The sequence below is a fragment of the Pelodiscus sinensis genome, chromosome 14 (genome assembly GCF_049634645.1).
Source record: "Pelodiscus sinensis isolate JC-2024 chromosome 14, ASM4963464v1, whole genome shotgun sequence".
In the NCBI taxonomy this organism is placed as follows: Eukaryota; Metazoa; Chordata; order Testudines; family Trionychidae; genus Pelodiscus; species Pelodiscus sinensis.
Genome location: NC_134724.1, coordinates 27,412,502 through 27,428,663, shown reverse-complemented (window position 1 = coordinate 27,428,663; position 16,162 = coordinate 27,412,502). Strand labels below are relative to the sequence as shown.

General features: G+C 41.5%; 1 protein-coding gene across 2 annotated transcripts; it reads left to right on the top strand.

Moving 5' to 3' along the window:
- The first annotated feature begins 1,198 nt into the window (after positions 1-1,198).
- RSL24D1 (ribosomal L24 domain containing 1) lies at positions 1,199-15,941 on the top strand. 2 transcript variants are annotated; one of them, XM_006112766.3, is made up of 6 exons: positions 1,199-1,358; positions 4,144-4,257; positions 7,936-8,008; positions 8,562-8,625; positions 11,197-11,282; positions 13,937-15,941. In XM_006112766.3, exons 1-6 carry the CDS (start codon positions 1,278-1,280, stop codon positions 14,008-14,010), a joined length of 492 nt encoding a protein of 163 aa, XP_006112828.1. In that variant the 5' UTR covers positions 1,199-1,277; the 3' UTR covers positions 14,011-15,941. The 2 variants fall into 2 exon arrangements, with proteins under 2 accessions (XP_006112828.1, XP_075753388.1); XM_075897273.1 differs by lacking the exon at positions 1,199-1,358 and adding an exon at positions 1,453-1,684.
- The last annotated feature ends 221 nt before the right edge of the window (positions 15,942-16,162 follow it).

Sequence of the window (16,162 nt, the reverse complement as noted above, 5' to 3'; positions counted from 1 at the left end):
TGGAATAAGCCACCACTCCATCCCAAAAATCTAGTGGATCTCGGGATGTGCAGGAGGAAAGGACCACACCAGTAAAATGCCGGTATTAAGAGCTCTGCCCCCAAACATGGAATGGTTCTGTAAAAGAAAGCAGTATAGTTTGGAAACTTATTACATTCCCTACTGATCTGTTCCAGGATGGTGGAGAACTATTACCTTTCCTTGGGCAGATTCTGTGGTAGTATGAATTGTGTAATTACTACTGCTATTTGGAGTCCTGTTGATTTCAAGGAAGGACCAGAAGGAACAGACTTACAGGTCTGGCTGTAGACAGCTTGTGGAACTGGAGGTCTTGATTTAAAAAAAAATTAATGAGATGTTAATTTTATCATTTGTTAAATGGTAAAAATCACATTTACAACATTTTCTCACAGGTTTATTAAGCTAAAACTGCATCTCAATTGTTTTGTTGCATTTAAAAAAGGCAGCTGCTTGTTTTAAACTTGTTTTGGCCCTGATCCTACACAGCCTTAAACATGTCAAAGGGGCTATACATGCTTTCCATGATTAGGGCTTTAGACATTATCAATAATCATCACCCTCAATCATCTTAATTACACTAGTGGCAAGGAACCAACCATAATGCTAGGTGCTGAATAAACCCAGAGCAGAAAACAGTTTGTCCCAAATAATTTGCAAACAACATTTTGTTATATTTTATGCCATTAACAGGATTTTTATTTTAGACAGCTAAATTAACCGTTTAATGATTTTAAAAGAGCTCCCTTCTCACTGATGTAGAGGGCAATTCTGTGAATTAAAACAAAGTTAGACCCCGTTCCTTGGTATGTTTGGACAAAGAAATGCAGAGCTAGCACAGAGAATGCCTGATTTCCATTCCACCAGCGCTTGCTGCTTTTCCCTCCACATGCTCCTGCCCTCCTGTCTTTGCTCCGCCGTTGCCCTTTCCTTTTTTTTGCTTGTTTGTGATTAATTTTGTGTTAATTTTCATAAAAGACCCCTTGTACCTTTCATCCCCTTTGATTTTCCATGGCTGGTAACTGATTCCAGTGTGCACTGGACTGAGCCATGGGGCTGGAGGGAGTGTCAGAGCAAGCTGACTGCATTACTCACACAGGCTGCAGAGGGCGCCGTGAGCAGTTCACGTCGCTCTCCCTCAGGGAGGCGACGCTCTATCTAGCAAGGACGCTGTACTTCCGGCCAGGTGCGCGCGATCACTTCCTGCGGCGCGGCGTGGCGAGGCGGCTGGGTGCCGCGAGGGATCAGTCCCCGCCAAGATGCGCATTGAGAAATGTTACTTCTGCTCCGGGCCCATCTATCCGGGCCATGGGCTCATGTTCGTGCGGAACGACTGCAAGGTAGGGGCGGGGCCGCGCTCGCGCTGAGGGGACTCAGGGGGGCCGGGCGCAGCGGCAGGCCCGAGGGGCGGCGCCTCGTCGCACCGGGTGGATCCAGGACCGGCCTGCGTTGGGGCCTGTAGCCTGGCGGCGCGGCTGGAGAGGTCGGCCCGGCCCGGGGTGTCTACGGACCGACTCTGTTCTGGCGACGGGGTCGGGAGACCCGGTTCCAGCGGGTTAAGGGCGGCGCACTCTGACGCCGGCGGGAGCCTCGCTGCCGGCGGGCCGGGGCCGCGGTGTTGGGCGTGTTTCCCCCCATTTCCCGCGGGACTGACGGGAGCTGCCAGGCGCGTAGATATCGGGGGAGCAGCGGGGCCGGGGCTTTACCCTCGGGCTGTCAACTTTTTTCGTTTGCAGACCCCTAAACGTTTCAACTAGCAGCGCGACCCCCTTGGAAATCTGAGACCTAGTCTGTACCTCCCACAGGTTGAAAACCACCGGTTTAGCCATGCCTGGTACTCGCAGGGTCCAGGGCGTTAGTGCTAGGCATGGCTAAACCCTGCTGTCACTGCCTGGGCCACCAGGACTATTGGGGTGTGTCTAGACTACAGGGTTTTGTTGACAAAAGTGGATTTTTGTCGACAAAACTATCCCTGCATCTGCACTGCCACTGAGTTCTGTCAACATAACTTCGACAGAGCTCAGCAGTTTTGCTGACGGCTGTAAACCTCATTCTACAAGGAATAACACCTCTGAAAGCGTTATTGCATCTACACTGTCCTTTGCGTCTACACTGTCATGTCGACAAAGCCCCTTTGTCGACAGAACTGGATGTAGTCTAGATGCTCTTGAAGCTTTGTTGACAGTATCTGTCAACAAAACTTCTGTCAACAAAAGCCTGTAGTCTAGCTGTACCCTTAGTAATTGTGTTAGTTCTTGCCAAGAATCACATAGCCCTTGCTCCTATTGCAGGTGTCGTCCAAAAGTCATCAAAGCAACATCTTTTCTGCTCAACCAAAACTGAAAGTGTTTGTAGCAAAATGTAAATATCAGAATTTACTCCAGTGTAAAAATCATTCTTAGACTAAATATGCTGATTCAGCAAAGTGTGTGTGTGTGTGTGTGTGTGTGTATACACACACACACACACTCTGAACTGGGGCTTTAAAGTTAAAATCCAAGTTCCTTCTTAAAAGTAGTTGTTGAGTATCTTTGTATCTTGCAGAACTTGATGATTTTTATGTGCAGTTAGACTTTAAGACAAGTGCTAGATCTAGGTGACAGATATCGAAAATTCATAGAATAGTGTTAAGGTTTTGTAGTTGCTTTTCTAAGTTGCAATTTAATAATTTTGTCCTGCAGTTTCTTGATTGTTAAATTGTTTAAGGTAATTGCTCTGTAGATGCATGCATGTTCTTGCAGACTGAAGATATTGTGAGAACAGAGTAACATGATTTTTGAAAGTAAAACAAAGCAATAATGATCTAACACTCACAAAAACTATTACAGTAACAATAATACCATCATTGCAGAGTATTATATCTGGTATTGTATCATCTACAAATAGTAGATCAAAGTTTAGATAAAAAATGAAGTTTGTTTATTTATTTTTCAAAATTATGAAGAGAATACTCTGTGAAGCTTAATAATTATATTTAAGTTGAAATTACCCAAACATCCCAGGGCTGTAACACTGAAAATGCAACACCCCACCTCAGGGGTGTGGGTGGTGGCAGGACAGACAGGCTTTGTCTAGGCAGGTGGGAAACAATGATAGTGGCTTTTCTTAAGAATCCTCCTCTTGAGAGGAGCAAGTGCATGGTGATGACCCAGAAGCATCATCTGAACTGATAGGTGGGCCTATGTTGCCTAGGTAAGCCATGGACATCTGCCCAGCCATGAACCGCCTTGTGCCTCCTTTTATGCTCTGATTGTCAATTCCTACCTCTGGCATTAGCAAAGAACCTTTTTATTTGGCCTGGTGTGGTATTGTGCCACCAGGAAGGAATTTTTCCCTTACTGTGAGATTGGCCAGCCTGGAGTGTTTCGTTTTGTGTGTTTTTTGTTTTTTGTTTTTTTTTTCTTGTGGTTGCCAGGCAATGTGTTAGCAGCTGCAGGCAAGGTGTGAGCCCTTTAAATAGAAGCAGTTGAAAGGGCTCACACTTCCCTTTCCACTGCTAACACTTGTTTGGAAACTGCCTTTCAACTTCTGCTATTTAAAGGCCCTGTCCCTTCCATCTGAAGCCCCACCCCTTCTGGGGATGCCTGCAACACCTTCTCAAACTTTTCGAGTGCCCCCCCTTCAAAAATTATTGCTCATTCCTGATTTAGTGGGTCTGGTGAAGACATTCTGAATTGATCTCCTGTTGATTTTGTGTACTCTACTTCCCTGAGAAGTATAAGGGAAGTTTATGGGAGAGATTCTTCTATTCACACAATGCTGTATAGCCAGTGTGGTAAGTGAATCTAACAATGTTGAGTTCAGTTACGTTACACGCTTAAGTTGCACAAATTAGATCAATTTACTGTGGTAGTATAGCCCAGCACTAATGCTCATTGACTGTTTGGTGTGATGCAACTTCCATGAAAACTAAAAATTCTCTCCTAAACATCCTTCATAACTTTAGTTGGTTGGTACTTTTCATTTTAAGGAAAAAATAGTGGGAATGGTGGTAATCTTTTAAATTGACAGCGAATAGTGCCAGTAGAGTAAAAACACTAAGCTTAGCATCAGACTTATTTTGAATGGAGTGGGCAAGAACAAACATCCTTTGTTTACAGACATTTGTATTTAATCTTTCTTTAGATGTTTAGATTCTGCAGATCAAAATGCCATAAAAACTTTAAAAAGAAACGAAATCCCAGAAAGGTCAGATGGACCAAAGCCTTCCGAAAAGCAGCTGGTAAAGAACTGACAGTGGTAAGTAATTGGTATTATTCTATGATATTAAATTACTGCTGCTACTAGTGAATTTAAGTCCTGGCCCAGGATAAAAACAAAATATGAACGTAACACATGCAGTACTCCAAGTTCCATAGCCAGGCAAGACATGGTATACTAAGTGGTTCTGTGATTCTAGAACAGGAGTGGCCAACCTAAACCTGTGAGAAGGAGTTAGAATTTACCAATGCACATTGCCAAAGAGCCACAGTTCTATGTCACCAGCCCTGATCTTCTCCCCCCCACCACTTAGCACATCCTGTCCATAGGCAGTCCCTCCTTTTCCTCCTGCCCACTGTGATCAGCTCTTTCTCAGTGGGAGACATTGGAGGGGGGAAGTATGGATATGACAGGCTCAGTGGAGAGGGTAGAAAGCGGCAGGATCCTAGGGGGAAAGGGCCTAGGGCAGAGCTAGGGGTTGAACCCAAGGGGTGAGCACCTTCCAGCTCAGGAAAGAGTTGGCATCTGTAGCTCCAGCCCTGGATTTGATACCTATGCAAGGAGCCGCATGTGGCTCTGGAGCCACAGGTTGGCCACCCCTGTCCTAGAGACAGGGAAAGCAGAATTAGTGGTTTAAAAATTGCAGTAGATCTTTCTACTTTTTTGAAAAGCAAGCAGAAATATGCAGCATGCTTTCCTTTGAAAGTTTAAAACTAGCCATTCTTTAAGGTTGGTATTGTGCCAAAATTTTCCCTTTTGATTAGGCTTCTGTACTGTCAATTTAAATGTGTTGTGCCCTGTTTTTGCTCGCTAGCATTAAGTTACCGTGGAAGTACATTCTTTGTATTTTTCTTGGCACTTTTAATCATTTAGAAGTCCAAAAGGGTTGTCTTACATGTGAAAAAAATGTAGTAGTAGCTGTAGCTTTAAATTTTATGGCCATTAACATTCAGTATCTGTGTTTAAGAATCGATAATCTTATCAGAGCATTGTTACAGTGAAGATAATGATGTCATAAAATTGAAGATAATGATGTCGTGAGGTGGCAAAGAACTGCTCATTTTGTTTGAATTACTTTTAATCCTTGTAATGTATGCTACATTCAATTTTGAGATGTTTTCTCAATTTATCAAATAAATTGCAGGGATGTGAAGGTTTAACCAGTAAGCCTCACCTTTTAACAGGTGAGGTTCACTGATTCAGACTAACCAGTGTAGCTGGAGCACTCCCCCATCCAACGTTGGATGTTGGACCAGCACCTACCTGTGAGGTGCCCTCCTGGCCGGTGCAGCCTCTGCCTGCAGCAGGCCAGGGACGGGGTGGGAGGAAGAAGGCAGGGACTGCTCTGGCCAGGCTGGAGCAATCCCTTGCCTGCAGCAGGTGGGGAGTTGCTCCAGCCTCACCGGTTAACTGTAACCAGTAAGCCTCACAATTGACATGGGATTTTACATTCCTTATCCAGATATCTCGCAACAGCTGGAGGGTAAGGGGTGCTCGGGTCGTGGTCCTGCCGCTGGGGGAGGAGGGCTGGTTGGGCTGGCTGGGGTCCCGCCATGTCCCAGGCCAGGTGGAGGAGAGAGGACTGCTCTGGCCGGCCCTTTGGTTAACTGGTTACTGAGTAAGCCTGTTGGTAATGCTAATGCTTACTGTGTAACCAGCTAACCTTTTACATCCCTAATGCAGAGACACAGGCATGCAGGGATTACTTTGTGAGGGTGAAAGGGGCCTGCTGGAAAGTAACCGCTAAGAAAAAGGTCATGATTATGATGAGTAGGACATAGTGTTATGCTTAAACAAAGCACATGAGATCTTTTATAGGGAAAAAGGCAATACACCACATTTATTGAGAATACAACAGCATATGCTTTTCAGTCACTCACACACACAGACCTCATACACACACAGTCCCGCCAGACGATGTTATGGTTACCAGTCCAGAGTCTGGATCAATCTAGTGGCCAGTCTGATCAATCACAGAGGGGGAACTGGGCTCTGTTGGTCTCGTGATCCGATGCTCCTGGAGTTTAGTGGCAAGACGAACCCAAGGTTCCATAGCAAAGCACCCTGCTTTTGTAATCCTTTTCTCTGCTGAAGTGTATGGATTTCGCTGTGTCAGTCTGTGTGTTATCTTATTGTTATCAATTATTCCCAAAAATCTCGAAAGGCTCATCCTGTAATCAATCGTTTTTTACGGGTGCCAGTTCCACTTTCGGGCCGTCAGTCTGCCAGTCTGATCATTCTTTGACCATGGGCATGCACTGATGGTCCCTCTGACGCTGATAAGTCTGTTTTCACCACGCTTCGTCCCTCCTTTATGGCCATCTGGCTCCAAGGATAACCTGTGCACCTTTATCTCAACACATACATACCACTTTCACACACACAGAGTCCTCTACAAGGACTTTCAAAGAAAACCATAATACAACAGTATCCCATATTGGGCAAAGCAAAAAGGTCTTGTAAATCAAACAATTAAGACTTCAGCCTTCAACATTCCTCCAATCTCAGTAACATAGACACAATACCAAAACTCTGTCTCTTTACTTACTAAACTCACTAAGCTTTAAAACAAAGGAATATATATCTTACTAAAGGGTTTAGTTTAATAAAATATTAAATGTGATAATGTGTTACCTTACATTACTACATTATTAATCCTAAAATATAAATATAAAAACAATAAAACTTTCAATCCCAACAATAGTAGAGCCAGGTGTACCAAGTCAGACAGTCTGAGTTGGCTGTTCTTCCCTCCTCTTGCAGCCAGTATCACTTTGAAGCATAGCAGATGATGTCTGCATAGTTCAACTCATAGAAGGAATCCTTTGCTCATCTGAAGACAGAGGTAGTTGATTCAAGATGCTGTATCTCCAAAATGGGGATGTTCTATTGCAGTGGAGTAGTCAGTGGTGGTATTTTTAATTAGATGAAGGGAGCAGAATGGATAAGAGCATAGAGATCCACCTGTCAGTGGTTCTCTAGCTCTCTGCCAGCAACTCTGTGGTGATTAACATAATAGTGTTAGTGCCCACCTAGAACCTACTGCAACATGTTCTCATTGTTAACGCATCTCGGAGGCCACTTGGTCACTTTCCTGCTTCCTGTGAAGTTGGTGTTTCTTTCAGTTCTATCCTTTCTCCCCACCCATCTTCTCTTATGTTAACAGAATACATAATTCTACCACTTAGCATTACTGCCTACTGCTGATGCTATGCGTGTGTGTGTGTATTCATGTACAGGCATTGTTGCCCCCTTCCCAGTTGCTGCCTCCCATGAGGCAGAAGGGTGTGTGTTTGTGTGTGGGGGTGGTGGTACAGAAGCCAGTTTTAATGGGGAGCCGGCTTAAAAGTTGGTTCCCCATGTGTACTGGCTCCTGCCTGCCTTTCTGCACCCTCCCCACTGCTACCTCTGTATCAGAGACAGCAGCATGGGTTGGAGGCAGGTAGCTCCACAGAACCTGGTGCTCTTTGCGAGCACCAGCTTCCACCTGCCCTCTCTTGTATAAACATCTAACTGCTGAAAAATGAAAAAATTCAAGAAGATATATTATCATATTGTCAAATAAAATGAAGGGAATTTTATGTTGATATCCTTTAGATTTCTCTTCACAGATGTAAATTGTGGATAATAACTTTATTTATTCAGCCATTTGATCCTAAACTACATATTGCCACATTGTATATAAGTAAACTGTATTCATTTTCCTCTTTTATACAGGATAATTCATTTGAGTTTGAAAAACGTAGAAATGAGCCACTGAAATACCAGAGAGAATTGTGGAGCAAAACTGGTAAGTCAGCTCTAGCAGGCTAGTTGCATTCTTAACCATACTTGAGTGATTCCCTATCTCCAGCTGTCTTTTTTTTAAAGCTCTGCTGTCCTGTTCCTTTGCTTCCATTGATTCTATACCAGTTTGTTATATTTTGTTTCACATGATGACTTTTGTGGCATCATTCTTTATTTTTAAGTTGTAGAGAAGACTACAACTGGGGTGAAGGGACTGGAGGGAAGGGCTGGCTTGGGGATGAGGCGGGGGCAGTGCAGGGGCAGGAAGAGGCCGGTCTGGTGTTGGAGGGAAGGACTGGAGTGAAGGTGGAAGGGTACTAATTTTTCCCAGACCCACTAGGGACAAGCCCTATTTCTGCCTATAGAATAGTATCCATCAGTGCTACGTTGCAAAGAGACAACTTCTCTGGTATAATTGTTAGATGTTTCTTTTATTCTAGATGTTGTGCATATTAAGGAACAGTAGTAAAATAGTACTAGTTAAATTGTTTCATGATGTTAATTAGATTATCAAACAACACACATGTTAAATACACTTAAAAACTTGTTTGTTTCAGTTGATGCAATGAAGAGAGTGGAAGAGATCAAACAAAAACGCCAAGCTAAATTTATCATGAACAGGTGAGTAGGATTTGCAGCTGCCCAGTAACTCCTCTCCTCAGTGCTGTGCAGCCCTATCCCTTGGCTCTCCTAGGCAGCAGCTCCCGGGGAGCATCCTGCTTATTGTGCGGAGTGAGTGGGTACACTGAAGCTAGGGTCTCCCCCTTCTCCTTTACAAGGGGAGTGGGGTTGAGGAGGATGGACATGACAGAGCTCAAGAGTGGAACATAGGGCAGCTTGTTGACAACTGCTACTGTGTCTGAACATGCAGGCTTCAGATGGGTGAGTGTTGATTTAATTAAATGGGCAGCACAAGACACTCTCTCTCTTACACTCAGCTCCCAACACACACTTAAGTTGTTGTTTTACTTCTTGATACTTCCTGCAATGTACACCTATTCTTTGTAATTTTATTCTTTCAAAGTGTAGTTGTTTTAGTTTTTGGCTGATCTATGCGTTGCATAATTTTTATTTCTCTCTTAAGCCTAAATTTGATTATAAAATGCCTGGAGTAATGATTCCTATGGTAATGTTCTTAAAATAGATATAATACCTGTTTTTGGTTTCTACTGACGGCACATATCCTCCCCTTAGCTTCATTTTGATGCACATAACATAATGCATCCCTCACATGGATGGAAACAATTAGAAGGAACATTGATTTGCAGCAGCACTTAGAAATCCCAGTCAGGTTCTGGGTTGTGTCATGCAATGAGGCTTACACTGAAGAGATGGTCCTTTGTCCATGGAGATGATGCTCACAAATTTTAAATGGTTATTTGCTCCTGACACATGAATGGTAGCGCAAGTATTATTAATTAATTTATTATGTGCATCACATAATAAGGGCTGTAGAGGCGATCCTGGCAATTACAGTCCGGTAAGTCTAACTTCAGTATCGGGCAAATTAGTCAAAACAATAGTAAAGAATAAAATTGTGAAGCATATAGAAGAACATAATTTGTTGGACAAAAGTCAACATGGTTTCTGTAAAGGGAAATCCTGTCTTACTAATCTATTAGAGTTCTTTGAAGGGGTTAACAAACATGCAGATAGGGGGGATCCAGTAGATATAGTATACTTGGATTTTCAGAAAGCCTTTGACAAGGTCCCTCACCAAAGGCTCTTGTGTAAATTACATGGCCATCGGATAAGAGGGAAGGTCCTTTCTTGGATTGAGAACTGGTTAAAAGACAGGAAACAAAGGGTAGGAATAAATGGTAAATTTTCAGATTGGAGAGGGGTAACTAGTGGTGTACCCCAAGAGTCAGTCCTGGGACCAATCCTTTTCAACTTATTCATAAATGATCTGGAACAAGGGGTAAGCAGTGAGGTAGTAAAGTTTGCAGATGATACAAAACTGTTTAGGATAGTCAAGACAGAAGCAGACTGTGAGGTACTCCAAGAAGATCTCACCAAACTGAGTGATTGGGCAACAAAATGGCAAATGAAATTTAATGTGGATAAGTGTAAAGTAATGCACATCGGGAAAAATAACCCCAACTATACATACAGTATGATGGGGGCTAATTTGGCTATGACAAATCAGGAAAGAGATCTTGGAGTTATCATGGACAGTTCTCTGAAAACGTCCACACAGTGTGCAGCGGTGGTCAAAAAGGCAAATAGGATGCTAGGAACTATTAGGAAAGGGATAGAAAATAAGACCCAGAATATCTTATTGCCCCTGTATAAAACTATGGTACGCCCACATCTTGAATACTGTGTACAGATGTGGTCTCCTCACCTCAAAAAAGATATTTTGGCCTTGGAAAAGGTTCAGAAAAGGGCAACTAAAATGATTAGGGGTTTGGAACGGGTCCCATATGAGGAGAGGTTAAAGTGACTGGGACTTTTCAGTTTAGAAAAGAGGAGACTGAGGGGGGATATGATAGAGGTCTATAAAATCATGAGTGGTGTGGAGAGGGCTGATAAAGAAAAGTTATTTATTAGTTCCCATAATAGAAGAACTAGAGGACACCAAATGAAATTAATGGGTAGCAGGTTTAAAACTAATAAAAGAAAGTTCTTCTTCACACAGCGTGTAGTCAACCTGTGGAACTCCTTGCCAGAGGAGGCTGTGAAGGCTAGGACTATAATAGAGTTTAAAGAGAAGCTAGATAATTTCATGGAGGTTAGGTCCATAAAAGGCTATTAGGCCAAGGACACCATTTTATCCCCTGGCTCTATCTGTCAGAGGCTGGAGAGGGATGGCAGGAGACAAATTGCTTGATCATTGTCTTCGGTCCACCCTCTCTGGGGCACCTGGTGCTGGCCACTGTTGGTAGACAGGATACTGGGCTAGATGGACCTTTGGTCTGACCCAGTACAGCCGTTCTTATGTTCTTATCACCATAGCATACATGAGAGTCATGGACCAGTCTTTGCTAATGTGCTAGGCTTGGGCAGCTTCTGGGACCACTAAACCTTCCGCTGTCAGGAGTTGACACACTGTAGCTGCTCCTGTTGCCCCTGGGATGATTACACAGGAGGTTCCTGGCCCAGCTGCATTGGCTGTTGCATGGGCTGTCCCTGGGGCCAGCTGTCAAAAAGATTAAAGCGTCAATATACAATTTCCCTTATTTTTCTCAGACTAAAGAAGAGCAAAGAGCTACAGAAGGCACAAGACATAAAAGAAGTCAAGCAAAATATACACCTAATTCGGGCTCCACATGCAGGTAAGAACTGGGTTTATTTAATCCTTGGTCGGGTTGTTCACTTATAATTATTTTGAGCAACATTCATCATTAAGTGAGCCACTTAAAATACTATTCAGATGAGGAGACACAATTAGTATTTTTTAGTTATGAGTTTGATTCACTTATTAAGTTTATTTTGAGGAACATTTTCAGAAATAGTTCAGCTTCTGTATCTGTCCCAGCTGTTCTCAGCTTTTTCATTCTGCGTTACCTCTGATTGATTTAACAATAAGGAAAAGATGAATTGATGATATCCTTGGTACCTAATCACTTTCTCCCTGAAATTTCTAGGCTGAGAGCTCTTGCTCTAATCAAGCCACTTAGCCAGAGCCATAGTATTTCAAATTAGATTCCATAAATCAGTTTGGATATTGAATCCTGAAAATAGCTGCTCCCATGTGTGTATCTGCTCCTTCCTGCTAGCCAGACCAGGCTTCCTTCCATTACCCTCTTTGACATCTGTACTGGATCACCACGAGATGGGCATCTTTCATAATCTACTCCCAGATACAATTCCCTTCCTTCTCCTTCCCCCATAAGAACAATCTCCCCCATCCATCTTCCACCCTGGCGGGCAGAATTCCAACAATGCGTGTTACCTAGTCACATTCTATAGTATCAGAAAATCATCTGAACTTGTTATGTCTGTGGTCTAGGAGGGACTGGGCTAAAGTAAAATAAGGATTAATTTACTAGTCGAATAGTCGTTGGAATTTTAGGGTCTCTTGTACATTTCAAAATTGGAACTCCGTGTGCAGCCCGGGACCAGCGGCAAGTCCCGCTGACTCTGGGCTCCATGTGGGCACTTCCACTTTGAAATGCACAAGTGCCTGTAAGAAATGCTGCGGCGGCGTTTCAAAGCAGCAGTGCCACACAGAACCTGGGGTACAGGCTCTATGCAGCACTGCTGCTTTGAAGTACCCCCTTGCAGAAAGTGAGGGGTGGGGGGGAATTGACTAGTTGACTTGGCTACGTATTGGATAGTCAACTAGTCCTTAACATCCTTAGTCTGGTGTTGAGGGGGCATTCGGGGGAAGAGGCAGGGTGGATATGGAACCACAGGAGCACAGCTGCATGGGAGTGAACTGAGCCCCACAGCAGCTAGGCTGTACTCCCAGCACCCGCTGCAGGGCTGCACAGCCACTCTGCCTCTTCTCCCAACTGTCCCTGGTCCCTTCTCTTCCCCTCTCTGAGCTTGAGTGCTGCAAATGAGCTATTTGTGGTGCTCCAAAAGCTCTAGGAGGGCAAGGGTGGAGTTGCTGAACACAAGGCCTGGCTTTTCCCCATGAGTACTCCAGCCTGGGAGCACCCATGAGGATGCCAAACTACAGATGTTACCAGACTATGGAAATGAGGAGCATAGAGGTGGAACATGTACATCAGTGCAGTGTCAAATTCCTTGAAATATTGGACTCAATAGCAAATGATCCCTTTTGAGAAAATGACATTTTTGGAATTTATCGTAGCCATGTTTATCCCAGGACATGAGAGACAAGGTGGGTGAGGTATTTTCTTTTATTGAACCTCACTCATCTTGAGTTCTTCATTCTGTAACTGAGTGTAATATGACTTTTCTGAAATGGAAATGTTTATTAAACGTAATGTGAGACAGCTAAGTAGACAATTCAGAAGTAGGTCATTAATACTAACCAAAATGTATCTGAAGAATGCACATCTAGGAATTTATATTCTCCATTATGAAGCAAAGTTTCCATTTTTCTTGTACCAATTGAGCTAGTTGGAAAAATCTGTTCCTCCCATATGTTTTTGGTGATCTATAATTGTTACTACACATGCTATATTAAAAGATGTTGGTAAAATAGATAGTGTAGATATTAGCTTATTTGTGAATTTTGTTTTATTCTTAAATATGTTCTTTGTAGGACACGTTTTCAAACAATCTCCATCTTTTGCATACAGTTGCATGCAAATTAGGTAGTTAGGCACACAACTATCTGTATGTGTGGTACACGTACACAAAGTGGAGAGCAGCTGAAAATTTGTCTGTGCCTTGGAAAAATGATTAGTGAATTGATATTGGTGGAAGTTGATTGGATATAAAATAATGTTTTAAATTTCCTTATTTATTATGGCTATGCTAATATAGTCCATTACAACACATTGTCTATAATATTGTAGATCTCTAATATGTGGTACTAACAGTGTAATGTAAAAGATAGTGCTTTTGCCTATGTTTCACTCCGCTTTAATCCTTCCTTTGGTGTCTTTTTTCTGGGACAGGCCTAAATCTGTGGAAGTGAGCATCAGGTCCCTTTGAGTATTAAGTTGTTTTGCTCCCTTTACCAAGGGGACAGAGTATACTATTGCATGCAGTTCTGATTGATATTGCTACCTGGTGAAAGTATATTATACTAGAGGAGGGCAGATTTTAATTGTTGCAGAAAGTATTGACAGCTCGATCTGGCTAGCAGATGATAAAGGTCATAACAAATACATGACAACTTGGTTACTGTAATTTGAGAAATCCCTTTAGACAAATTTAAATGAAAATATATTCTGCCTAAAATGTTTGCTGGAGGACACACGCATCCTTAAAAAAGAACAGTTGCATAGTTTTTAGTGAGGCCTCTTGAATTTTTTAAATTATCTTAATTTTGTATTTTCTTTTGAAGGCAAAGCAAAACAGCTGGAGGAGAAAATGGTACAGAAATTGCAAGAGGATGTAGCTATGGAAGAAGAATCCTAACACCTTGTCCATTTTTTCTATTTCTGCCTCTTCAACTTGCTTTTTTTTTTTTTTTTAAACTCTTCAACTTCTGGCGTGTGCATTATTGATTCATTTGACATTTGTTCATTGAAATGAAGGGTGGGTAGACATGCTCCAGATGCCCATCTTTCTTTTTTGTGTTCTGTTGTATAGGAAGCATCAGACATTGTAAGCATTTGATTGTATCTTTCAAGGAAAGGTACCATTTTAATTCTTATTTGGAGAAAAAAACCACTTATTGAGCAAAGGATACTTTGCAAGTCATCCAGTACTGTTTGTAATTATAAAAGTGACAAAATTGGTATGAAATGGCTGTCCCATGGAGAGTGGTTTTGGACCACACTTTTTGTAATTCTGTAACTATACAAAACCTTATCAGTGATGCATAACAAAGTCTTTCATTTGAGAAAACGTAAATCTCTTAATTGTGCAGGTAGAGACAGTATAATTACCCTTTTATCTAGCTGCTAATTGGCTTCTGTGTTCATTTTCCTCAATAGACTTTGGCTCAAGGCTTTTTACATGTGGTATGCCATACCCTTTCAGGGGTGGGTAAATTGCATCTTTGCACCTATAAGGGATGCCAGAAACAAACTTTGTCTTTATTTACTGCAGTGGAATCATAGCTTTTTACTCTATCCCACTAAGGAAAGTAGATGGCTTAACATGTAACAGTGGGAAGTGTGTGTATTTTTCCTTCTACATTTAAAATGACTCTCTTTGATTTAGTACAGTCTACTAGAACAGCTAACACCACTGTAAGTTTTATTGTTATTTAGAGAAGTCTGCTTAGAGAATGGTGGCTTCCAGTTTGAAGACTGGCACATCACATGCATCACCATTGGAACTTGAATCTGTGCCACAAAACCAGGCTGTTTCAAACATGTAATAAATCTAACTATTTACCATGTGTAATGTACCTTAGTGCTTGTAATTATGTTGAAGGAAAAGTTGTTTTAAAGTATGGGTATGTTGGATATTCATAGTAGTATTTTCTTCATCCAAAGTATTGCATTCAGATACATAACTTCCAATGGACAGCTTATCAAAAACAATTCAAATATTATTTACTGTCTTGTCACTGCTACTTACAGTGAAAAATCATAATTTGCAGCTTTATTCTGGATACACATAGGAGGTAAAGTCAATTGGAAGACCACCTTCTATCAAAAATATATATATCCATATGCTGGTTTTTTTAATTAAAATAGAATTAGTTTGTACTTTCAAAAAAAAAAAAGACTATGGGGAAAATTGATGTTTATGGATTTAAAAATATAGATCCACTTGAATTAAAGATCAATTTAGAATATTCTAAACACTTAACACGCTCGGTTTCAACTACTGTTAAAACAAATAAATTAAATTATATTAACAACAATTACAGGAGTTTATTACATGAAGGTAAAGTTTACTTGTAAGATCTGCTAGATGTGATACATAGTGGCTGCATAAACCTGATGATCAATGCCTTGGCTGACTGATATTAATTGCATTTGCTATGTAAATGCTGATTTTTAATGCTGCCTCAAAATAATTTGAGACACAGCCAAGAAATATATGCTTATGGGGGGAATAAGTTAGATGGTAAAGTACACCGCCGAGTGAAGCTATGTGCTCGGACTCCACCAAGGCAGAGGATATTTTCCTTTTGAAAGGTACCAGTGTATCCATTTTTGAGGATTATTCATATGCACATTAAGTATCCCTTTATATATGTATAGGTTATTTAAAATTCAGCATTTCTGATATTTTTGCCTTATATCAAATAAGAAATTAAGCAGTTTGTGTATGTTTGAGGCAACAAAGCAGTGAACATAATCAAATATGTTGAAATACTGTTGTAAGATGTAATTTGATGCCTGATATAAAGTATATAAAAATAAAGGGATTTCAATTATGCAAAAATATACTGACCCTGTACTCACATTTTTGGAACATCTTGTTAGAAACTACCAGAAAAAGACTGAAAAACCTGGGTGCTATTGTTTTGAGAGAAGAAGTTCTGCTTTGTGTTGCTTTTATTGTACATTTGGCCTTGTTAAAGCTATTGTTTTTAGTCATTTATTTTCCTCTTAGAAATTTTGCTTTAGTGACTGAATCAGGAGAAGGGTAATTTATTTTAATTCTG